At 42.8% G+C, this 24,582-nt stretch overlaps 2 protein-coding genes and 1 long non-coding RNA gene across 5 annotated transcripts in view; 1 reads left to right on the forward strand and 2 right to left on the reverse strand.

Annotated features, from left to right (window-relative positions):
* Nucleotides 1–1,257: 1,257 nt before the first annotated feature.
* LOC110503793 (importin subunit alpha-3) lies at nt 1,258–14,618 on the reverse strand. The gene is made up of 17 exons (XM_021582332.3): nt 14,315–14,618; nt 11,643–11,687; nt 11,208–11,297; nt 10,720–10,749; nt 10,578–10,630; nt 10,170–10,265; nt 9,796–9,881; nt 9,523–9,609; nt 9,216–9,385; nt 6,063–6,107; nt 5,759–5,890; nt 4,884–5,012; nt 4,169–4,273; nt 4,009–4,080; nt 3,716–3,878; nt 3,493–3,587; nt 1,258–3,385 (listed from the first exon to the last, which is right to left on the reverse strand). The coding sequence occupies exons 1-17, from the start codon at nt 14,381–14,383 to the stop codon at nt 3,287–3,289; spliced, it is 1,566 nt and encodes a 521-aa protein (XP_021438007.3). The 5' UTR covers nt 14,384–14,618; the 3' UTR covers nt 1,258–3,286.
* On the forward strand, nt 13,367–21,011 carry LOC110503797 (uncharacterized). 3 transcript variants are annotated; one of them, XR_016491331.1, is made up of 3 exons: nt 13,367–13,517; nt 17,635–17,986; nt 20,544–21,011. It is a non-coding gene; the product is annotated as an uncharacterized LOC110503797 (long non-coding RNA). The 3 variants fall into 3 exon arrangements; XR_005039324.2 differs by having other exon boundaries at nt 13,390–13,517; nt 17,635–17,977; XR_016491330.1 differs by lacking the exon at nt 17,635–17,986 and having other exon boundaries at nt 13,393–13,517; nt 20,544–20,701.
* Nucleotides 21,012–21,145: 134 nt separating this feature from the next.
* LOC110503795 (protein phosphatase 1L) overlaps nt 21,146–24,582 on the reverse strand; it is a 51,798-nt gene continuing 48,361 nt past the window's right edge. Inside the window, exon 4 of the mRNA XM_021582333.3 lies at nt 21,146–23,272. Within this exon, the coding sequence (XP_021438008.1) occupies nt 22,923–23,272 (350 nt within the window). The 3' untranslated portion in view covers nt 21,146–22,922. The remainder of the gene's footprint in view (nt 23,273–24,582) is intronic.

Here is a 24,582-nt window from a genome sequence, read left to right on the forward strand (position 1 = left end):
GAGCCGATATCAAATGAATGGAATCGAACGATTGCAGCGTCTGTTTTGACTGAAGTGACGCTTAGAATTCCATTTCGCCTAAATAGCAACAAATAATGTATACATTATTTTACCACTCCAATATGTTCTTTGGACGAAACTGAAAAATAACTCGCGTAGAAAGTCAACACCCGCACCTTGATGGTGCCATGTGTGCTTATGTCTGCATATCGAGGTAGGGAAAAAATGTCAACTTGACTATTTCTGGTCGAGCGATCGATGACAGCAAGAGTACGCTGACAAACTTTAATTAGAAATGGTGTCCGACTTCAAAAAATCCCAAGCGAGATTTGGCAAAATAGACATTTCCCTATAGTAAACAATGGGATCTCAAAATTGCACGAGGAAATGTTTACATTTGAACTACCAACGTGGGCAGGTCTCATTGCCAACAATAGCAAAACAGAGATTGTGACGTAGAACAATACACTGGGAATAGAACGTTCCGAAGGCGAGTTGGTGCCACGGTGCTCAATAGAAATAATAGGAGCTGGCATGGTTATAAATTCCCTAAAATAAGGCAGGTTTTTTCGTGATTACTTCCAACTACGGCAAGCAGCTGAGACATGGTGATATTATGAAACTGGCCTCCACGGCGGATGCAAAGAACTAGTTATCAGAAAAGCATAGTTAAAAATGGTGTTTCCAGCGTACCAGTATATCTGCCTGACACAGCTGGTTATTTGGGCTGCATTTCAACGAGGTTACTATGCATTTTTAATCCAACTCAAAACGGTTTCAAACTTATACTTTCACAAAGTACAGTATGTAATTTTAAAAACACTCACCGATGCCCGGACTTCGTGAATACGTGCGCAAAATACAGTTCCGTCCTCGGTTTGGTCCCTGACTATAGTATCTCAGTGCGCATGCGAATTACCCAATGGCTTGACGATCCTAATCTTGAGAACGTACACTAAAAATGTAGAAATCAATCAATACATCCGCCATCATTAACACAATGGAAAATCTAATTTTGAATAGCATGAGCGACCGAGGAAAAACAATGCAGGCCTTAGGGATGGAGGTGTGAGACTGCGGGTCTGGGTAGATGAGATGTTTGTAGTAAAATATATACAATAATGCGTAACTTCTTTCACCATAGCACTGCATTAAGGACGTTTATTTTTGACAAAGATATTGAAATGCTGCAAATGCCAAATGCGGATCCTCAATGAAATATCAAAGGCAACAACACAAAATGACAGACCATACCTGTAGGTTTCACTATTTATTTTCTTGAAGACAACCTAGCCTGTAGATCTAACTCAACAGGATAACCACCTTCTTCCATTCCATTTTTTTTTTGAAACCACATCTTTGCTAACAAGGAATGCTGCTGCTGCTAAAAAAAACAAACTATGTTCAACAGAAGGGGAAGATGGTGCACCTAATGGTAAAGAGGGGGAAGGAGCAAGGGGTTGGGAGGTACTGCAAACTTGTTCATGAGTTTTAGATTAAGGAATAAGGCTCAACATGTATCATTGAGACACCTTGTCGAGGCTTGGGGGTCCAATCCCCGATACTTACCTTTCCCCAACTCAGGGGTGCCTCAACATCAGAGGCAAAACAATTATTGCCCCCCTTAAAAAAAATGTTTCTCACTCACTAAAATGGCTCAACATGAGTTTATCATGGCTACAACTGAATATAAAACAAAGATTGTGGTTGGATGATGCATATTGTTGGTGTTAGCAGGTATGATTTCGAGTCTAACCACACCTTTTGAACAACTTCAGGCCTCTCACTCTGCAGTACATGTGCAAAACTGTTCAGATTTAATCTTCAAATCAGAAATTTAGGTCAGTAGGGGAGGGGGAGACATGTAACATTTAAAACAGCACAGTTTACAAAAATGTTTAAATGACACTGTGTAAACAGCCTAAAGAAACTAAAAAAAGTTGTAATTAACTGTGCTATAGTTTAGTACATGCAAAGGTTATGAATCGATGTTACATAACTGCCATTTTTCATTCCCCCTTATGTTAAGTCAAAGCTCAAAGCTATGGCAACAATACTGCAAAGCAGTGATTTTTGCTTCAAGAGAAAGAAAAAACATCAAATCATGCTAGGGGAGTATATAAGTCATTTGGTTGACAATAGTCATGTCAGAATTTCACAGCATCAAACCCATATCTGGTGCAAAGGTATGGTTATTGTGGGAAGGTGGAATATGATCCTTATCACCATAAGCAATGAAAGTAAAAGCAGGAAAAAAAAAAAAGAAAAAAAAATTGTACACTGGATGCAAAAAGAAAAGCCACCAAATGCATCTGAATACAATGCACCCACTGCTCCACCTGCCAAAAGCATTGTCCAGTGTTAATTAATACTAACTTAACAATCAAAACCCTTATGATGATGTCTTTTTTTTTTTTCAAAGTTCTTCTTTTCAGGGATTTGTATCTGCCTCCTAAGGCAGAATTTCTTCTGGTATTTTCCTTCGGTTGCGCTTCTCGGTTTTGTTACTCTTATGTATTTTTTTCTCTCTGCATGCGTTCACATCCAGTCTTCTTGCACTCTCCAGACACGCGCACACACACACCACTCGTCCATTCTCTCGCACAAGCGCAGCTGGACTCTGGCCCTGCCCACCTCCGCGGGGGGGGGGGGGGGGGGGGGGGGATGCCCCATCGAGGGCCTCTGGTTGGAGGAGATGAACCTGGCTCCTCAGCACTGAGTCCAGACATTCATACACAATGGGTCCATTCACACACGTCTGATGGCGTGGCCGATTTGGGGATGGGCGCACAGGTGGTGCCCCCTCCGGTCGGAGGACCGCAGAATTGTCATATGGTTCATCTTATGCTTGTTTTGTTGGTTTTCCTTTTGTGTTTTTGTGATTTGTTGCCTCAATTTCTTGATTTTGATGTATTTGGTTCTCCCCGGGCTGACACCGCATTTTTGTTGTCATTGTAGTAGTTTTCCGTTTTAGTCGACAGCTCCAATAACATGGAAGTTACTTGGCGTGTCTCAACGCATTCGATGTAGATGTTTGTTTTTTGCAACATGTAGCCACTCACTCACTCGCACCCACTCGCCATCTCAAACTTCATTTGGGCTGGTTCCCCCGGAATGCCAAACGAAATCCACACATTCTCAGATAAGATGCAGCCATGGATCCCACGAGCCAAGCACAATGGATCTAATTTCTCTCACACTCTTTCGCTCTCTTTTTCTCCTAATTTGTTTTATGTTGAACAGAGTGCTGCATCGCGAACAAAACTCCAGACTCCCGAGATGCCTTCTAGAACTGGAACCCCTCTGTTGGCACGTTGGTGGAGGAATTGAAGCCGTACGTTCCCCCCTGGATCGCCTCCGGAACCAGGCTGGAGTCTTCGTCAATCTGAACATCAGACAATAAGTTAATCTGTACCAATAAGACATTCCCCACAATGGAGTATAGAGTACCTTCCCCAACCAAGACATGACCATATCAGTGAACTGACTTACATCATCAGATGAGAAGAACTGATCAATAATTTCATACGCCAGTTTATAGATGTCTTCATTCTCATGATTCTGGAGCTGCTCCACCTTTTCCAGACCTGAGGGGCAGGAAAGAGAGATGGTTCAAGTCAAATCTACACAGCCACTGAGATACAAACACTATACTTCAACATAATTGTTCCTACCTACTGTTTGTTTGAAAGGTAACTGTGGGCTGGGCACTCACCTCCACACTCCTCGATGAGGTTGGCGATGGTCTCGGCCTCGTCGTCGGCCATCTTGAGGATGTTGCTGAGTCCGTCCAGGACCACCTGCACCACCTGAGCATCCTTCACTGTCAGCAGGTTACAGAAGGGAGGGATCACCTGCTGCTGGATCAGGTACGCCACCTACAGGACCGGAGGAGAAGGGTCAGCTTTAGGGTTTACAAAATACATTTTTACAAAGTGGCAATTTGAGTGTATGTCTGGATGTCAGGTGAGGTATGTGGTAAAGCAGGTAGGCCTCAGTTGAGCTCACCTGGTCCTTCCTCCCGCTAATTGTCAGGTTGCTGATGGCCCAGGCTGCTTCTTTCTGTGTTCCAAAGTCTCCCTGCAAAAACATTTGTATTAATTTGTCATTTTGTGTGACAGAAAGCACTGATGAAGTGATGAATGAAGCCGTGAAAGTGATGACAGACCTTGTCCAGAAGGTGGATGATCATGGGTACCAGGTTGGCGTCGATGACGGCCTGCACCTGCTGCTGGTTGCCTGCTGTGATGTTGGACAGGAACCACACTGCCTCCTGCAGGATGGGAGAACAGCAGTACTCAGTCTGACTACTCCTTCAAGTGTTGTGTGATAGAGCCAGGGCTTACAGAGACTGAATAAGCAGTCAGTGTGTGCATGTGTCAGGAGGACTGCAGACATGGTGATTAGTTCCTATGTGGAATTCAAAGGAGTGAGGACTGAGCTAGATCAGACTCCAGGGGCCTGCTCAGAGCTGAGGGGTGCTGGAGGCGGGGCAGGGGCGGTCGTGAGGCCCTAATCATTGGCTCAGTCACTGAGGGAGGGACCTCTGAGTGACAGGCCTCAGATGCACTCCGATATCAGCAGAGACCAATGGGTCTTCAACACCCACTATCCTCCACCCAGAAATACTACACACACACTCACATCTCATACTCTACCCACTATCCCAGACCACCCCAAAATCTACTTAAACTGCAATTTCCATCAGCTTCTTGATCCAGGTCTTCCATGATGCGAGTACCTAACTAATAGTTGTATCCACATTCACACTAGCACCATGTCTCTGATATCATCACGTCTAGCATGATCAGTCCCACTGACACACCTACTATGCTGTGGCAAGGTGAAGCAGTGCGGAGTGGATGTTTTACGGTGTGTGTTACCTTGTTGATCTTCTCCTTGGGGTGTGTGAGGAGAGAGGGGAAGTGTCCCAGGGCGTCACAGTTGAGCACCACCTGGGTCTGTTCATCTGTTCCAGTCACTATGTTGCCCACCGCCCGCAGAGCAGCAGTCTAGAAAAACACACACACAATCGAAGTTTCACATAACAGTCAATGCAAACAACTCCAAGCATCAATGAACATTCATGCAACAAACTATAGTAAGCAAACCAACCAATAAATGCAACCGCCACCCAAAGAATGACTTGAGTATGAATATCAGCACAGTAAGCACCAGACTGGGGATCATGGCCAGGAGTAAGACCCATTCAAGTCCTGAGCAGTATCATCTAGGGCCAATTACCTACTCCACCATAGTAACTGTCTTACACACCCCCCCTCCCCACCCCCAACAGGCCAGACAGGAATCAGTCTCCAGTCAAAACACCGCAGCTCAGGACAAGAGCTCTTTTCCTAACACTTGCCCTTCCCCCCAAACATAACTTCATCTTGCCACCACAGTGCACAGGTCTCCAAGTACTTGACCACCCCTAGCCACGACCGTCAGTGTTTGCAGACCTGAAGGAAACTGATATGGATAAGTAATATGACGCTCTACCCATCATTCTAATGAGCATAGAGAAGCCACCTCCATATTGCTTACACACCCATCTGATTCCATCACATCTGTAAAAACAGCTATGGTAGGGCAAAGGCTCAGGCCTTACAAAAGCAACCATTCCATTTGGTGTGCATCGGTCTTCCTGAGCCCCACTTAGTAGGATGAAGCTGCTCCTAGATGCTGCTCTACGGACAGTTTTGTAGTTAACGATGGGATTTGGGGGGGATAAGCTGATCCTAGATCTGTGTCTCCGTACCTGGACTTTGACCTCCTGGTGGCTAAGCAGGGGCACCAGGTTGGGAACGATGCCCGAGTCGATGACCATCTGAATCTGCTCGTTGCCAGCGTCTGTCAGGTAGGACAGAGCCCACACCGTGTCCACCAGGATCTACAGGGGTCAAAGGTCCCAAAAACCAAATATTCACTCATTCATCAACACATGGATCATATACCAATATCTGTTTGTGGCTATTAAATGGGGAGAAAAAAATCAATATTATCAATGTTTACTATTCGGGTTGTCTCTTTCTGGATACCATCATGGAATCAGGAATACTCACATTAACATCAGTGTGGTGGATCAGCACACAGAGAGCTGGAAGAATCTGAGAGAGGAAAAAAGGAGAGAGAGAGAGCAAGATAGTCAATGAGGGAGATGCCAACAAAATGACAGGAATAGGATATTCCCACTATGGATGTGACAACTGGACAATTATTAAAACAGCCCTGTGAATTCACAATGCGGCTTTGCTGCTGCCAGCAACGGTTTTCAGAGCATCCCCTTCAGATGGTTAGCATTGCACCTGTACTACCATTACTGTACCTCTCAGAAAGTTGGCCTTCACTTCTCATTTAACTTGTCAAAGTTGGAAGTTTACATACACCTTAGCCAAATACATTTAAACTCAGTTTCACAATTCCTGACATTTAATCCTAGTAAAAATGTCTTGGGTCAGTTAGGATCACCACTTCATTTTAAGAATGTGAAATGTCAGAATAATAGCAGAGGATGATGTATTTCAACTTTTATTTCTTTCATCACATTCCCAGTGGGTCAGAAGTTTACATACCGTCAATTAGTATTTGGTAGCATTGCCTTTAAATTGTTTAACTTGGGTCAAATGTTTTGGGTAGCCTTCCACAAGCTTCCCGCAATAAGTTGGGTGAATTTTGGCCCATTCCTCCTGACAGAGCTGGTGTAACCGAGTCAGGTTTGTAGGCCTCCTTGCTCGCACATGCTTTTTCAGTTCTGCCCACAAATTTTCTATAGGATTTAGGTCAGGGCTTTGTGATGGCCACTCCAATAACTTGACTTTGTTGACCTTTTTGCTACAACTTTGGAAGTATGCTTGGGGTCATTGTCCATTTGGAAGACACATTTGCAACCAAGCTAACTTCCTGACTGATGTCTTGAGATGTTGCTTCAATATATCCACAGTTTTCCATCCTCACTATGCCATCCATTTTGTGAAGTGCACCAGTCCCTCCTGCAGCAAAGCACTCCCACAACATGATGCTGCCACCCCCGTGCTTCACAGTTGGGATGTATGTTCTTCAGCTTGCAAGACTCACCCTTTCCCACCAAATATAACGATGGTCATTATGGACAAACAATTATATTTTTGTTTCATCAGACCAGAGGACATTTCTCCAAATAGTATGATCTTTGTCCCCATGTGCAGTTGCAAACCGTAGTCTGGCTTTTTTTATGGCGGTTTTGGAGCTGTGGCTTCTTCCTTGCTGTGTGGCCTTTCAGGTTATGTTGATATAGGACTGGTTTTACTGTGGATATAGATACTTCTGTACCTGTTTCCTCCAGCATCTTCACAAGGTCCTTTGCTGTTGTTCTGGGATTGATTTGCACTTTTCGCACCAAAGTACGTTCATCTCTAGGAGACAGAAGGCGTCTCCTTCCTGAGCGGTATGACGGCTGCATGGTTCCATGGTGTTTATACTTGCGTACTATTGTTTGTACAGATGAACGTGGTACCTTCAGGCATTTGGAAATTGCTCCCAAGGATGAACCAGACTTGTGGAGGTCTACAATTTTTGGGCTGGTTTCTTTTGATTTTACCATGATGTCAAGCAAAGAGGCACTGAGTTTGAAGGTAGGTCTTGAAATATATCCATAGGTACACCTCCAATTGACTCAAATGATGTCAATTAGCCTATCAGAAGCTTCTAAAGCCATGTCAATTTAGTGTATGTAAACTTCTGACCCACTGGAATTGTGAATTGTAAGTGAAATAATCCATCTGTAAACAATTGTTGGAAAAATTACTTGTCATGCACAATGTAGATGTCCTAACCGACTTGCCAAAACTATAGTTTGTTAACAAGATATTTGTGGAGTGGTTGAAAAATGAGTTTTAATGACTCCAACCTAAGTGTATGTAAACTTCCGACTTCAACTGCTGTTGCTTGCCTTTCGCTGACATTTTCCCAACTGTTAACGATGACGACGTAGTGGTGGCGAGTCAACTCCAAAATAATTGATTCCAACTCCTTGTACGTTGACTCCCATTTCCGAGTGTCAAGATTAGAGTCCACTAGGAAATCGACTCCTAAGATTCAGTATTTTTGGACTTATTAGTTGCTGTATTTCCGAGGACACAAACAAGAGCTAGCGAGGGATGGAAAGAAAGGGGAGGGGCACAGTTTAGGCAGGTCAGCCAACAGGCAGACAGAGTCAGAACCATGCACTAGGCTCATCTATCAGCAAGCTGTATCTCACAATGTGTGGGGCTTGCCATGTCTCGCAACTTCAGTAAAGCAGGGCCTATCATCACTGAATAGATTAGGATATTGAGATGGAACACTTCGCTCTCTGACAGCCACACACAGTATCTGCGTGGGTTCACTTCACGCCATTCACAGGGTGGTAGCTCGGGCACCAAAACAGTGGAGAAGTTGAGCCTCAAGCTAAAATTGACACACTGCTGTTTACTTTCTGCATCTACTTCATATCACAGAGTCTACCTCCAGTACATACAGAAATCTCAAACGGATTTAAAGCAACAACAAAACAAGCAATTTAAAAACAACATTAAATCATCATGAGTTGAACGACGGACAAAAAACTGAAGGTTGAGAAAGTTCATGGCTTGAGTGAGGTCAGCGGAGGGAGGAGGTCGAAGGGGAGAGCCTTTATAGCCCATCATCTAGTTAGGCTATAACACTGAAAATAATGTTTTGTGATAAATGCACTGCGATTGTTTTCCGTTAAGGATCACAATTTCCCACGCCTTTTTTCTAAGGGGCTTATGGCAGTTTAGAGACATGGTCCAGTATTATTCAGCAGTGGTGCCTCTTCCACAGACATGCCTCTCTGAGCACTAAATCAGCCCTCATTTCCCCAGCTTACCTGCTGGGTACTGACTAATCCTGCTCTCTCCCTCCCTCCATTCATCCCACTGACAACCAGCCAACTACTGATCAATTCCTCCATCTCTCACATGAGGGGAGAGTGACATTGGCAGGAAACAGGAATGTACAGCAGGAGCTAGGAGGACAGACAGATGGATACATATACCCCAGGGGCACACACAGACACTGTACACTACTGTAAATAATGCTCAGATTCAACAACATACTGACCGACAGAGATTCAGAGAGAAACAAACAGAGCCAGTAACTCCTGGACAGTGTCCTCAGGTAATTTTGCTAGGACAGATTGACCATAACTCAGGTGGCAAACACACTCCCTCTCTTACCTCCTGGATGGTCTCCATGGGTGGTGGTGGGTCCTTGTGGCGGCAGAGGTTGACCATGACCCAGGTGACGTTACGGAGGAAGGTGATGGGGATAGAGGGGCTGATGAAGGACAGCAGGGGCTTCACCACACCAAGACTGATCACATAGTCCCTGCACTGGGGACCGTCGCCTACGAACAGACACAGAACAGACGGTGTCACAAACACTCACCGATAATGCCTCAAGACAAACATCAGAGAATCCCTGAGCCATTCCTAAAAATCAGCCTCCATTGTTAGTGTCCCATAGTGAAGGATCCAGACTCACCTATGATGTTGCCCAGGGCCCAGACCGCCTGTTCACACACGTTCTGGTGAGGAGAGTGCAGCAGCCTAAGGAACAGTGGCACAGCATCTGCAGGAGAGGGAATACTCTCAATATTCAATAGCTAACTCAATCACCAAAGACCACAAATAATCTACTTCTCAAGGTAACATAACCAACAAATCCAAGACTTGGTAGGCATGACGATCGAAAATCCCACCTAGCCCCCAGAGAGTGCTGGCAGTGGTAGCGCAAAGGTTGAGAGCTGGTACTTACTGGACTGGACCACTGCCTGGGTCTGCTCTGAGGTTCCTGAGGCAATGTTGGTCAAAGCCCAGGCAGCTTCAAACTGTAGAGATGGACTGGAGGCAGGAGTAAGATGCGGTAGAAAGAAAAAAGGGTAGAGAGGAAGAGAGGGGAGAGATAAAGAAACAAGAAATGGAAAGGGTTGTTATGGTAATACAAGGGTTTTGACAATCCTCACACCTGATTCGGGAAAATCCGAACATTTGCACTTTCATCATCATCTGAAAAGATATGTTGCCAGTGCAGTGATGCTTAGCTTACATTCACTGCAGCAATGCTTAGGTCACAACCACTGTTGTGTTATGTAAGACAGAATATCTATAACAAAGTAAAGCCCTGCTTACTTGTCATCTCTGTCCAGACAGTGCACCAGGATGGGCAGAATGCCAGACTTGATCAAGTCATCTATGGGAGGGTTACGGTCACTAGACAACAGCTTCCTGCAGGGAGAAAAAGCTATTATTTCACACGTTTGCACTTACGATACTCATAACACACTGAAACACTGACACAAAATAAAGGAATGTGAAATGTAGACATTGAGCTGTTGAGTACAGACACGACATAGCAATACAATCGCACAACGATTACACAAAACCGGTGACAATGACACAGAACTAAGTCAGCATGCTCACCGGAAACCATGAAACAATTAACTGCACAACATTCTAGAGATGGTTTTTGGGACCATGTTTGAGTGTGAATCACCATGGCAACCAGCAGAGCCGGGTATAGGAGGATAGAGTTCCTACCTTGCAGCCTGCACGGCACTCAGCTGAACTCCCTGGTTATCACTGGTGGCATTCTGCAACAACAGCACACAGGGGATCACATACATGGGAAGGAAATCAGTGTCTAAGACATTTTTCAAACATGGAAGTGAGATTCACTTACTTGTACTATTGCTTCAAGAGAGGTGTTTTGCTGCAAAATAAAAGTAGGTACTTGGTTAGGGAACAATTTTATTTTGCCAAACATGACCAGGGGTATTGTCATGTGTTTGTTTGCACTGTGGCCACACCTCAGGGTAATTAGTCAGGCCTTAAGAGGCAGTCCTGACCGGGAAAAATAAGTCAGAATCTATGGAGACACTAACCAGTCCCCGAGGAACGTCAGTGGATAAAAATTTGTATGTCACAAATCGTTACAAAAAATGTATAAAAAAACCCCATTACAGTCGATATTCATCCTATTTTTTTTTTTTTTTTTTTTTTACTGCAACGGCAAGAGGCCCCCTCCCATTTGACTAGGACTGCGTGTGGATATTTTTAGCTAACAGTTCAAGGAACTCAGTCTTAACATAGACCTCAATCCCCATCAGTCATTACTTCAAGGAAGGACAGAAAGATGCCTTTTCAAAGTATTTGAACAGAGCCACGTACCGATCTGAAGTCTCCGTCTGCATCAGAGTCCTCACAGATGTCCTCGTGGGGCACGTTTCTCCTCTTCAGAAGGTGCTCGTCCCTTTTGTTCTGCATAGAGCAGGGAAAGACAGCCGTCTTAACATACATGCATCAGCATGGCAACAGGCTCAACTATTAAACAGGAATTTTAAACGGATACTTCGGGATGCTAGCAGATACCCATAGACTTCAGGTCATTGCGCTAACACTAGTTAGCATTGGCTCGTAAAACTACCTTCAGACAGGAGACAGACATAAAAATGGTATCCACAAGTTCATCGGACTCTTGGGAAGCAGTTAAAGGGCCACAATGCCAAAATCCCGAAGTATCCCTTTAAACTCATCTTCGATAACCTGACTGAAATGCATTTGTATCTTGTCTGACAGATTAAAGGAAAGAAAGTGAATGATTACCTTGCGGAGTTCCACCACCACCTCCGTCCTCTGTCTTCTCATCGTCTATAGGGGAGGAAACGCATACATTAGTCCAAATATACACTGTGTGCCTGATTGTTTGTTGATTCTTCCACAAACCAAGCCCAAAACATAAATCAGATGTTTATTCTCCCAATATGATGAGATGACGGCATCCGGTGTACTCATGCCTAGAGCTGTTCAGAGTCCAATTTCATTAGTTTCCATCCACAGCCATGGATGGCACAGTGATAGAAGCAGCCTGCCATACCAATGCCTGAAATCACCAGCTCACACTCACATTAGGACACTGACACAATTTACATAGAATGACTTACCACAGATCTCAACTGCTCCAGGGCTGGTGTTTTATATGTTATGGTTCATGTTAATATTGGGTGGTAATACAAGGGACCATTTTTAAGCACCTGATTGACAGACATTACATTTTTGACAAGGCCTCATTAAGTAATTTGCTGTCATCCCATACTGGCCTTTGGCCATTTGTCATGATCGGATGAAGTTAAATTCTTCCTTCGGTCTAGAAGGGCACTACCCATTTCCTTCTTAGAAAATTCTTATATTCCCTCTCCACGGTGAAGTGGGAGACAGTTCAGCACTTTATCATGTATTGGTGTGATTTAGCCTAGTCATGCACATTAGTTGTTATTCAAGCAATATGCTTGTTCCCACCGCAAACAATGCCTCTGCCGTTAACTAGTCATATTACTTAATTAAAAAGAGGCAGGCACTTCTTGTTAAACCGATACAAAGACAACACGATTTCCTGACCATCTAGCTGAAACACAATAACACATAGGCCTAGCTAGTATAGGTGTTCCTCTATCATCTGTTTCCCTTGCCTATAATCATGTTGCTTCCACTAGTTTGAACTGAAAATGTTTCAAAGTTGAAGAAGCCTTGTGTGTTGGTGTGGCGCCCTCCTCCTCCAGACCGTTACAGATGGGGTGCAAACTAGCTTTGGGACACATCAGGAGTCTGTATTGGTTGGACTCCCGGAGTGTAAAATAACCCTACCACAATATAGCCTGCTTCACAAAAAAAATACATTCCCTGTCAACAAATGCATGTGCATAATCTCTAGGAACTCTACATACCAGATGTAAAAGTGAAATGTGTCCCTCGCTATCAAATAAACGTCTGAATCCAACTTTTGTCTGAACAGCACCATACTACTGTTTAGTGAGACAGTGAGCTGACATTAGATCACACACACACAACACATCCTACCACATTACACAGCATGAATATTGTGCAGTTCGGTCAAAAGTTAGATTAAGATTTTTATTTGATAGCGAGGGTAACATTTCACAATATATCTAATAAATAGAGTTCCTAGAGATTATACATTTGCATTTGTTGACAGGAAACTGATTTTCTGTCGCCACCCACCAGAACGATTTACAACTAAGGGAGTCCAACCAATACACTGACTCCCGATGTTGTGTTCCAAAACTTGGGGAAAAACACAGGTTAGTATAATGTAACGCTAATGTTAAACTCCTCTACACTTGTTGCCTATCCATCCATCTACCTCACAATGCTTATAACTTACGTTATGGGTGTGCCAAGGCCTGTAAAGGGGCACTGACCAGCTAAATTCCGCCGTTGTTTTGAGATACTAGATATTATATATATTAGATACTAGCCTAGCTACCGTCAACGGGTACTGGCTAACTAGCTAGTGTAACGATCCTGGGTTTATAAGCGCGGATTTCGACTCTGCCGCTTGAGCATGCTTTTGGGGCACAGTCGATAGCGCGCTGGACTTCGGCTAGAAGGTCGAGGGATCGAGACCTGCTCCATTACAATGGTTAAAGATTTGTAGTTAAGGACGCTGCTAACGAGTATGAGGTAAACATTTACCATTACATTTGACACTTTGAACTTTATATTCGTAGTTTGTTCTGTGACAAACTTAGTATTGTGGCTAACTTAGCTGACCAGCTAACGTTAGCTAGTATAGTTGAGGTTCTTACTGCGTAATTTTGAGGTCATTAGTTAGCCAAGTTGGCCAACGGTACCCACTAGTTTCAACATTTTACTTTGCTATAACTAACGATGTATACCATCTGATAATTGCGTATAAATTAGTCAACTAGCAAAGTAGAACGTTAGTCGGGGAGGGGTGGTACTATAGCTGGCTAGCTAACGTTAACTAATCCAACCCACTGAGATGGCTGACTAGCGCCGTTGTTTGAAAGGGATACGAATCTCGTTTAATGAAATTATCCCCCGAAAAGATGTGGTTAGGTATGTCAATTCCAAACCTCAATACCAAACTGGGTGGGCTCTCTGACACAGGTACCTAACTACATTTCCGATGACAGTCGAATAGCAAATCTAGCTATCCCGAACAGCGTGTTTGCTATCACGGCCTGTAGTTAGCTAGCTAGCTTAGATGAAACTTGAAGTCATTGCTAGTTTGGTTAGCATGGGACGATTAACGTGTTGATGGTTACTTTTATTTAGGTTCAGAAAGTCGGGTGGATTGACAGAAATTACTTGATTTGACGATCAGATAAGGCCTGGTTTGGTCTGGGTGCAAAGTTCCAGATCCTGAAAATTACAAACGACGTCACACAGCGCAGCCCCAAGCCACAAAATAGCGCATATGAAAAGGGACCCCTCGACGGAATCAGATACTTTACCTCCAAATCGCGACCCTTGTTCTTGAAATTCTTCAGCCGCTGGTTGTCTAGTTTCTCGTTGTCAGCCATATTAGCAATTTTAGCTATGTTTTAACACCGTTAGAAATTAATTAGCTAGCAGCTACCCCTTTCAAGTTCTTTTTTTCTCAGGCCTTTCAGTTACCGGACTATTTTTTGCTGGTCTGTCCGCGGTGCATACTGGGAATGCCGGTGGTAGAGGCACAGCCTCGCTCTGGCGTGGAAGGGTGGGGAATTCCCCATATTGCTCACTCATTGGTCTTGCGAAATAGGTTATCATTCTATTAAACCCTCACTAGGTTGCGCTGTGGTAGTTCAGACCACCACACTGTATCTCCGATTATTATCATCAATAAATTCTACAAATAGTGGGAATGAAAGTTATTCTATAGTCTCATGATTGAGTAACGTTATGATCTGTCAATGAGTCCATTCTGGTCAAGCGTTAGGCCTAAATAGTTACTAGTCCTATACTGAAATATAGATATAGACTTCTTCCATGTCGGTGCCCATCAGTAAATCATATCAAGTTACGTTTTAATGCCTTTTGGAGCCTGAAACTTTCAATAGTAATCACTATGGCAACAATCAAATGTCGCTAGGCACCAACTGCCAATGTCAAAAGTGTTATTTAACTTCACAATCTTTTTATAATTATAATATTACACACAAGGACAACATACGATATACTAAATTACACTGCATATCTATATCAATTGATACATTAACGTTAACAATGTGAATGAACATTCAAAATAGGCTACAAGCACATAGCTAGTAACATTACAGTAAGTTAACGTTAGCTATGACTGTTATAATTAACGAAAGTAAGATATATATATATATATATATACACACCATCAAATATGTTGTTTTCAACATAAAACAACTGTTGTGCATTATAGTGAGCTTCATAGTGTATAGGCCAACATACCTGCAGGTCCATTTGCTGAACACTTAATTAATATTTCCAGGGCATACCAAGTTGTCTAAAGTGCAAAGTTCTCCAGTTTTATCAAAATAATGATGTGTCCCACTTATGTAGATTCTAGAAGGTTGAACACGGAACTAAAACTAAATTGGATGTTAGAGCTAATTGAACTGTATGGGACATACCATTATGGAAGCACTGTTTTGGGACATATTTATCATTCTAATCCACAGCTCCTACACACTATTTTGAGATCTCTCAATTAGTGTATTTGGTATAGGCCGACTACTACTTTTACTAAACTTGTAATTTCTAAATCACAGCGACTGAAATGACACTTAACAACGAGTTAAAGTTAGTTTCAAAGTGGGTGGCAAGGAATAAGTTAGCCCTAAATATTTCTAAAACTTAAAGCATTGTATTTGGGACAAAACGTTCACTAAACCCTAAACCTCAACTAAATCTTGTAATAAATCATGTGGAAATTGAGCAAATTGAGATGACTAAACTGCTTGGAGTAACCCTGGATTGTAAACTGTCATGGTCAAAACATATTGATAAAACAGTAGCTAAGATGAGGAGAAGTCTGTCCATAATAAAGCGCTGCTCTACCTTCTTAACAACATTATCAACAAGGCAGGTCCTACATGCTCTAGTTTTGTCTCACCTTGACTACTGTTCAGTCGTGTGGTCAGGTGCCACAAAGAAGGACTTAGGAAAATTGCAATTGGCTCAGAACAGGGCAGCACGGCTGGCCCTCAGAACAGGGCAGCACGGCTGGCCCTTGGATGTACACAGAGAGCTAATGTTAATCATATGCATGTCAATCTCTCCTGGCTCAAAGTGGAGGAGAGATTGACTTCATCACTTGTATTTATGAGAGGTATTGACATGTTGAATGCACCGAGCTGTCTGTCTAAACTACTGGCACACAGCTTGGACACCCATTCATACCCCACAAGACATGCCACAAGAGGTCTCTTCACAGTCCTCAAGTCCAGAACAGACTATGGGAGGCTCACATTACTACATAGAGCCTACATGCAACTCTATTCCACATCAAGTAACTGATGCAAGCAGTAAAATTAGATTTAAAAAACAGATTAAAAAACACCTTATGGAACAGCGGGTACTGTGAAGCAACACAAAGTTAAGCACAGACACATGCATACACACACACACACGATAACATACGCACTATACACACACATACACATGGATTTAGTACTGTAGATATGTGGTAGTGGAGTAGGGGCCTGAGGGCACACAGTGTGTTGTGAAATCTGTGAATGTATTGTAATGTTTTTAAATTGTACAAACTGCCTTCATTTTGCTGGACCCCAGGAAGAGTAGCTGCTGCCGTATACTTAAAAAATGACAAGAAAATGCAGAAATTCACACTTGAATAATCAGCAAACGTGCAAAATACTAGCTTTCAGCGTGAGATACGTTGTGATCTCAAGTTTGTTCTGGAGAGTCTTATTCCCATATTCAAGTATGAGTGGGTCAGAATGAACCAACACTGGGCATTCTGAATCTTAACCTACTCTGCTCAACATAAGAAGAAGAATACAAAATAATCCAAGGGAGATTATTATACCCATCCAGAGTTTTTTAGTCACTGGTCTTAGCTGCAGCCCAGTCCTTTTGTCTCGGTCATCATCGTTATGGCTTTGGGTTTCGGTTGTTTTATTGTGTTCTTTATATCCTCCCGAGTGTCGCAGCGTTCTAAGGCACTGCAACTTAGTTCTAAAGGCGGCACCTACAGACCCTGGTTCGATTCCAGGTTGTATCACAACCGGCCGTGATTGGGAGTCCCATAGAGTGGCGCACAATTGGCCCAGTGTCGTCCTGGTTAGAGTTTTCCCCGGGGTAGGCTGTCATTGTAAATAAGAATTTATTCTTAACTGACTTGCCTAATTAAATAAAGGTTAAATAAATAAAAATATATATTTATATCCGCCTCAGTCTGCTTTAGCGAAGTCTTCAACAGATAGGCAACCCTTCTGAAGCCTTCCAGGCCCAAGCCAGTCCTCCCGGAGCACGGCTGGACAAACCAGTCCTTATTCCCACACCTTGCTCAGGTCCAACCTGTGGGTGATCTCCTGTGGGCTTGCTGAGGTCCTGCTTAATGGTCAGCACCACCAGAGGAACGCTCTTTAGACTCCCGCTCCTCAGTACCTATTGGGTGAAAAGATCAGTATACACATTATTGTACCCAATACCCAATTGGCCCAATATGACAAGAAAGAGAACTGGATATGACCTGTCATTTATTTACATTCATGCATCAGGATTTGGCTGAATTGTATAAAAAAGTTTTACTATGAATAAAAAAGTATTACCTGATGGAGCCCTTTGCCTCCTCCAGAGACACCAGGACCTCCGTGCCCAGGCAGTGGTGCTTCCGGTGGGGCCTCATCCTCTACTGGCCTACCACGTCCCACATGGCCAACCCCAGACCCCTTGCTTCCGTCTCCAGCATCTCTACTCGCTGTACTTGAGCGTGTACAGCAGGGTGGACTTCCCCGAGCCGTCCAGGCCCAGCATCACAACCTGAGCCTGTTGAGCATGCTTAGACCCATGCAGTCCCATGCTCAACCCAAACACAGGCCCTGTTGTCTGGAGAAGAAGGCTGGCTTGTGTTATTGTTGCTGCCTCAGCTCTGTGCAGCAATGCCCTGCCCTGCCTGCAGTTACTTTGTGCTCTGCTCTGTAAGTTCTGTAAGTTCTGGCTGTGATGAATGCCCTCTTATAAAGGCAAGGTGCAAATCTGAATGGCTTACAGTGCCTTGCGAAAGTATTCGGCCCCCTTGAACTTTGCGACCTTTTGCCACATTTCAGGCTTCAAACATAAAGATATAAAACTGTATTTTTTTGTGAAGAATCAACAACAAGTGGGACACAATCATGAAGTGGAACAACATTTATTGGATATTTCAAACTTTTTTAACAAATCAAAAACTGAAAAATTGGGCGTGCAAAATTATTCAGCCCCCTTAAGTTAATACTTTGTAGCGCCACCTTTTGCTGCGATTACAGCTGTAAGTCGCTTGGGGTATGTCTCTATCAGTTTTGCACATCGAGAGACTGAAATTTTTCCCATTCCTCCTTGCAAAACAGCTCGAGCTCAGTGAGGTTGGATGGAGAGCATTTGTGAACAGCAGTTTTCAGTTCTTTCCACAGATTCTCGATTGGATTCAGGTCTGGACTTTGACTTGGCCATTCTAACACCTGGATATGTTTATTTTTGAACCATTCCATTGTAGATTTTGCTTTATGTTTTGGATCATTGTCTTGTTGGAAGACAAATCTCCGTCCCAGTCTCAGGTCTTTTGCAGACTCCATCAGGTTTTCTTCCAGAATGGTCCTGTATTTGGCTCCATCCATCTTCCCATCAATTTTAACCATCTTCCCTGTCCCTGCTGAAGAAAAGCAGGCCCAAACCATGATGCTGCCACCACCATGTTTGACAGTGGGGATGGTGTGTTCAGCTGTGTTGCTTTTACACCAAACATAACGTTTTGCATTGTTGCCAAAAAGTTCAATTTTGGTTTCATCTGACCAGAGCACCTTCTTCCACATGTTTGTGTCTCCCAGGTGGCTTGTGGCAAACTTTAAACAACACTTTTTATGGATATCTTTAAGAAATGGCTTTCTTCTTGCCACTCTTCCATAAAGGCCAGATTTGTGCAATATACGACTGATTGTTGTCCTATGGACAGAATTTCCCACCTCAGCTGTAGATCTCTGCAGTTCATCCAGAGTGATCATGGGCCTCTTGGCTGCATCTCTGATCAGTCTTCTCCTAGTATGAGCTGAAAGTTTAGAGGGACGGCCAGGTCTTGGTAGATTTGCAGTGGTCTGATACTCCTTCCATTTCAATATTATCGCTTGCACAGTGCTCCTTGGGATGTTTAAAGCTTGGGAAATCTTTTTGTATCCAAATCCAGCTTTAAACTTCTTCACAACAGTATCTCGGACCTGCCTGGTGTGTTCCTTGTTCTTCATGATGCTCTCTGCGCTTTTAACGGACCTCTGAGACTATCACAGTGCAGGTGCATTTATACGGAGACTTGATTACACACAGGTGGATTGTATTTATCATCATTAGTCATTTAGGTCAACATTGGATCATTCAGAGATCCTCACTGAACTTCTGGAGAGAGTTTGCTGCACTGAAAGTAAAGGGGCTGAATAATTTTGCACTTTTCAGTTTTTGATTTGTTAAAAAAGTTTGAAATATCCAATAAATGTCGTTCCACTTCATGATTGTGTCCCACTTGTTGTTGATTCTTCACAAAAAAATACAGTTTTATATCTTTATGTATGAAGCCTGAAATGTGGCAAAAGGTCGCAAAGTTCAAGGGGGCCGAATACTTTCACAAGGCACTGTATGTACACAGAGGGTTGCAGCAAGACCTCGCCCCCCGTTTTAGTAAGATGCCCAAGTCATTACGCAGCTTTCAGCTGGTGATGGTTCAGGTTAGAGTCTGTGTCTTCTATTACTATTGCACTGCTGAGAGTCACCTGCTTCAGACCATCAAACTCAGCAGGAAGTCCTTTTTAGGGTGTAGGGGGGTCTGTGTTCCTTCTTGAGTGACCTTCTCCTGGAAATGGCATCAGAGTGACAGTTTTAGACCAGTAGGTCATGGGTACTCATCTGGCCTGTATGGTTAATGGGTTACATCATACAGTTACAGTATCTTTGAAGCCACAACATGCCAGACCAGCGCTCCGTCACAACAAAACCATTTAGCTGAAGGTGTTGATTTCAGGCAGCATAGCATGATAACTTTCATAGCCCCCCATATAAATAGGCTGGTCTATTGTTCAAACATAAGTCATGAGAAGGAACACCAGTAAAAATCATATAATAAATCATATATATTGTATATCATAGGCTAAGGCTACACCCATTTATCTACACTGAACAACAATATGAACATGTAAAGTGTTGCTCTCATGTTTCATGAGCTGAAATAAAAGTTTCAAGAAATGTTTAATACGCGCAAATAGCTCATTTCAGTCAAATGTTGGCACATATGGGTTTACATCCCTGTTCGTGAGCATTTTATCCTTTGTCAAGATAATCCATCCACCTGACAAGTGGCATATCAAGAAGCTGATTAAATGGCATGACATTACACAGGTGCACCTTGTGCTATAAATAAAAGGCCACTCTAGTCATAGATGAGGGAGTGTGCAATTGGCATGCTGACTGCAGGAATGTCTACCAGAGCTGTTGCCAGATAATTGAATGTTCATGTCTCTACCATAGGCCACCTCACAGTACATCCAACTGGCCCCAAGACCGCAGACCACATGTAACCACCCCAGGACTTCCAGATCCGGCTTCTTCACCTGCGGGATCGTCGGGGGGGGGGGGGGGGGGGGGGTGTATTTCTGTCTGTAATAAAGCCCTTTAGTGGAGAAAAACTCACTGACTGATTTGCTTATGAATTTAGCAAACTCTTGGAAATTGTTGTGTTGCATTTATATTATTGTTCATTATACATAGTGCAGTTCAAAATGCTGAAAACAGGGCACAAATTGTCAGATCAAAAAACTGTATTTTAACAGTTTAGATTTATAAAACAAATATAGCCCATTATAAATCATTTAAAGTACACCTTAATGTAAAGTGTTACCTGGATTTACCCAGTCAACATCTACCACCATGTATCCCATTTACTGTACAAAATACAATAATAAATACCGTACAAAACAAGTGCTGGTGACAAACCAACAGGTGGCATGATCAGGCTTCTTTAGGCTACTCACCAGCACTATTAAGCATGGTCATTGAAATACTGTATTTGCAGATCTTTCAAAATCAACATCAGTTTTTTCTCCCATGAATGAAGACGAAAGACAATGTTATGATCATTAATCCTTTTATTGTTATCATCCGTTTGATTTTCTTAAAATTCACATTTATTTTTTTACAGTTTCTTAAATTCAACAAAAACAAAGTCCACAAACATTCTGTAACATACATTATTTTGGAAGAATGTACAACTGAAAAAGCACATAAAAACATACTAGTCTAGTACATACTGCTTTTGTTAATCTACCAAAGAGTTGGTGCATTGCTTTCTTAATTGCAGACGTGGAGGGGGAGGATAACATGGGAACAGCATGTACATTCATGTTACACTTCCTTGTCTCATGGAGACATCTGTGAGGGTATTATATACGTGACATATGATATGTGAATGGCATGTAAAACGTTAAATTAGAAACCAAGGAGTTTGTTTTGGCAACAAATGAGGAAATGTATATTTTAAAAAATAAGGCAACAAGTACATATTTCATTCAAAGGCTTCATATTACGTTGAGTCCGTCAGTTGACAGAAAAACTTAAGTTAACTGTACAATATGACAGGGTCTTTTTATTGTGTACTCTCCCACCCCAGAGAACCCTGATGTAGAGGGAGCATGAGACCATAGAACTAAACCCAACTTCAGAAAGACAATCGGCTGCCAATGATAAGAATAAAAGACGTATAGACTATTTAAACAGTACAATGCCATCGCGCCTGTGAAAATGTATTTGTATACTTAATTCAAAAAGACTGATATCACAATAACAGCACGGCGCAAACATTTGTGCAACTTTTGTCAAAGTGCCACTCATTCCTAGATCAGGGTTAACTCTGGGATTAGAGTTATAGAAATGCATTCTGGGCAGAGGGTTATACACAGATTGTTGTTGACAGACAGGCATAAATGATATCATTAGTAGTTTGCATGAATGAGGAAAGGAATATTATATTTAGTACCAATGAACTTCAGAACTTCAAAATACAATTGCAATTTTCAGTGCAGCCATTTGGGGGGGGGGGGGGGGGTACACTCAACTGCAGGTCAAAAATCAACATGGAGATCGGGAGCTGACAGGTTTTAAGGTCTATGGAGCCGACAAACAAGATGGAATGTTTAGAACGACAGAACATTAGAAATCAAGGGGGGACAGTGAATCATCAAACTGAATGTGATTTCTATAAGACTCATTTGATATGATGCACTCACGCATGCACTGGACTGCAGAGCATGTACGTATCTCCAATGCCATTTAAATCCAATCAGTCACATTGTCTGTTTAATTGGCCCTCCCCAAAAATAGGCCATGCCAGACAAAACAGAAGAGAACAGTTAAGTTTGTCTAGTCTCAGCTCTCTTTAAAACATACAAACTATTTAGCCCCTCCAGCTAACCAAACAGGTGCCCAGTTACAGGTGCTCTGATGTATGTAAGCACCAATCAGATGAGACATCTGCTGATAAAGGTTATTTCGGAGATGTACAAATTACTGCTTCGACTTCAAATGATGTCAATATCTCGGTGTACCTCTTATGCAAAACAGTGACTCAGTATAGGGCCTGGAGGATATGACTGCTTAAAAAAACTAAAAACGTAAATGACACGTTATGTAGATTGAAGAAAAAAAAAAGTGACTGTCGGAGTGAGTGAATTTGTAAGTGTACGTTTTAGTGTTTGCATTATGGTGATGAACGGCTAATTTCTGTAAATATCTTCGATACAAACAGTTATCGCTCCAAAAACTGCGGGCTTGTTTTGTCTTTTCTCTTAAACCTGTGCATATACATACAGTACATATATAATATAGATCTCTCGTTTGGATGCATCAGTAGGTCTACTGCTCTGTGGCCTTGCCACCGGCACCTTTAAACTTGACCACCATGACAGTTATGTTGTCTGGGCACCCACGGTAGAAAGACTGCAGGACGATGCTCTTGGCGCCAAAGTGGGGTTCGTCGAGGCGCTCTTTGATGAAGCGTATGGCCTCCTCGTTGCTGAACGCATCCCACAGCCCGTCTGATGCCAGGATCATAAACTCTGGCTGCAGCTTATCTAGGTCAAAGGTCATGATGTCAGGGTCAGGGATGACCACATTCAGGTTCTTCAGAGGGTAGTCGCCCAGCGAGCGAGACATGGCCAGGATGCCCTGAACACGCCACGAACCGTTGAAACTGATGAAGCCACCTGGAGGGGGGAGGATGGGGAGAGAGAGGACAAGAGGAGAAACTGATGGCTTTTAGTTACAGCAGACGGGATGAAGAGATAAAATGCATTGTGTTCCTAAGCCCATGAGCAGATCCATTAATCTTTATCAACAACAGTATCAAGCCTTTGAGGGTGAAAAAAATTAATCTATGGATCAGCGCACCAACCGTTTCTTTGGTTTAACATCTTTTCACTGACAGAATGGTTTCTATTGGACAGTTCACATACTGCAGAAAAGCAGAACAATAAACAGTACACACAGAGGTCTGCGCAACCCTGCCTGCGTGTCTCTGTGTGTTTGTATTCTCTCCCACTGCCAGAGCACCAGATAATTACCCATGAAGAGGAATCAGAGTAACACACTGGATAAAAGGCTTTACTTGGAAGCCATACTCAACGGGAGGGAAACGGGGTTACCCTGAACTTGAAACCTGCATCATAATAGCTATATAAATAGCCCTATCATAATAATGACAGAGCAGATGTAGACAGTCATGGCAGTTGGTGTGAACTTATGACCACTGACACAGTTATTTAAGTCAGTTATTGGAAACCGCTAGCCAACTAGCTTACCCAGTTTGTGTGTAATTTGCTGTCATTACTTATTTGGAGCTCCACTACCCACAGCAACCTGTAGATGGTGAGCTATGGACAGCCATCAATAAGAGTAGTGTCCTACTTGATTTGTTACTCATCTGACTGAAGGCTAAATTTAATCAAAATCACATTCACATAAAGGAGAAAAATGATAATTACATCACAGCCCAATGGGCTCTGTAGACATTTTTGGGGCTTTCTTGGAGTGCATTCCATTCCTCACTCACTGGCTCCCCCGATCTCATATATAGAGTGAGGCAAAAAAGCATTTAGTCAGCCACCAATTGTGCAAAGTTCTCCCACTTAAAAAGATGAGAGAGGCCTGTAATTTTCATCATAGGTACACTTCAACTATGACAGACAAAATGAGAAAAAAAATCCCGAAAATCACATTGTAGGATTTTTAATGAATTTATTTGCAAATTATGGTGGAAAATAATTATTTGGTCAATAACAAAATTTTATCTCAATACTTTGTTATATACCCTTTGTTGGCAATGACAGAGGTCAAACGTTTTCTGTACGTCTTCCCAAGGTTTTCACACACTGTTGCTGGTATTTTGGCCCATTCCTCCATGCAGATCTCCTCTAGAGCAGTGATGTTTTGGGGCTGTTGCTGGGCAACACGGACTTTCAACTCCCTCCAAAGATTTTCTATGGGGTTGAGATCTGGAGACTGGCTAGGCCACTCC

Source organism: Oncorhynchus mykiss, chromosome 24 (genome assembly GCF_057628025.1).
Source record: "Oncorhynchus mykiss isolate SJ-2025 chromosome 24, ASM5762802v1, whole genome shotgun sequence".
In the NCBI taxonomy this organism is placed as follows: domain Eukaryota; kingdom Metazoa; phylum Chordata; class Actinopteri; order Salmoniformes; family Salmonidae; genus Oncorhynchus; species Oncorhynchus mykiss.

Coding starts and splice junctions, on each gene's coding strand:
- LOC110503793 (XM_021582332.3), bottom strand. CDS start 14,383: ATGGCTGACAACGAGAAACTAGACAACCAGCGGCTGAAGAATTTCAAG. Junction 11,298..11,642: donor TGGTGGTGGAACTCCGCAAG/GTAATCATTCAC, acceptor TGCTCTATGCAG/AACAAAAGGGACGAGCACCT. Junction 6,108..9,215: donor CCATGGAGACCATCCAGGAG/GTAAGAGAGGGA, acceptor TTCCTCTCTCAG/ATTCTTCCAGCTCTCTGTGT.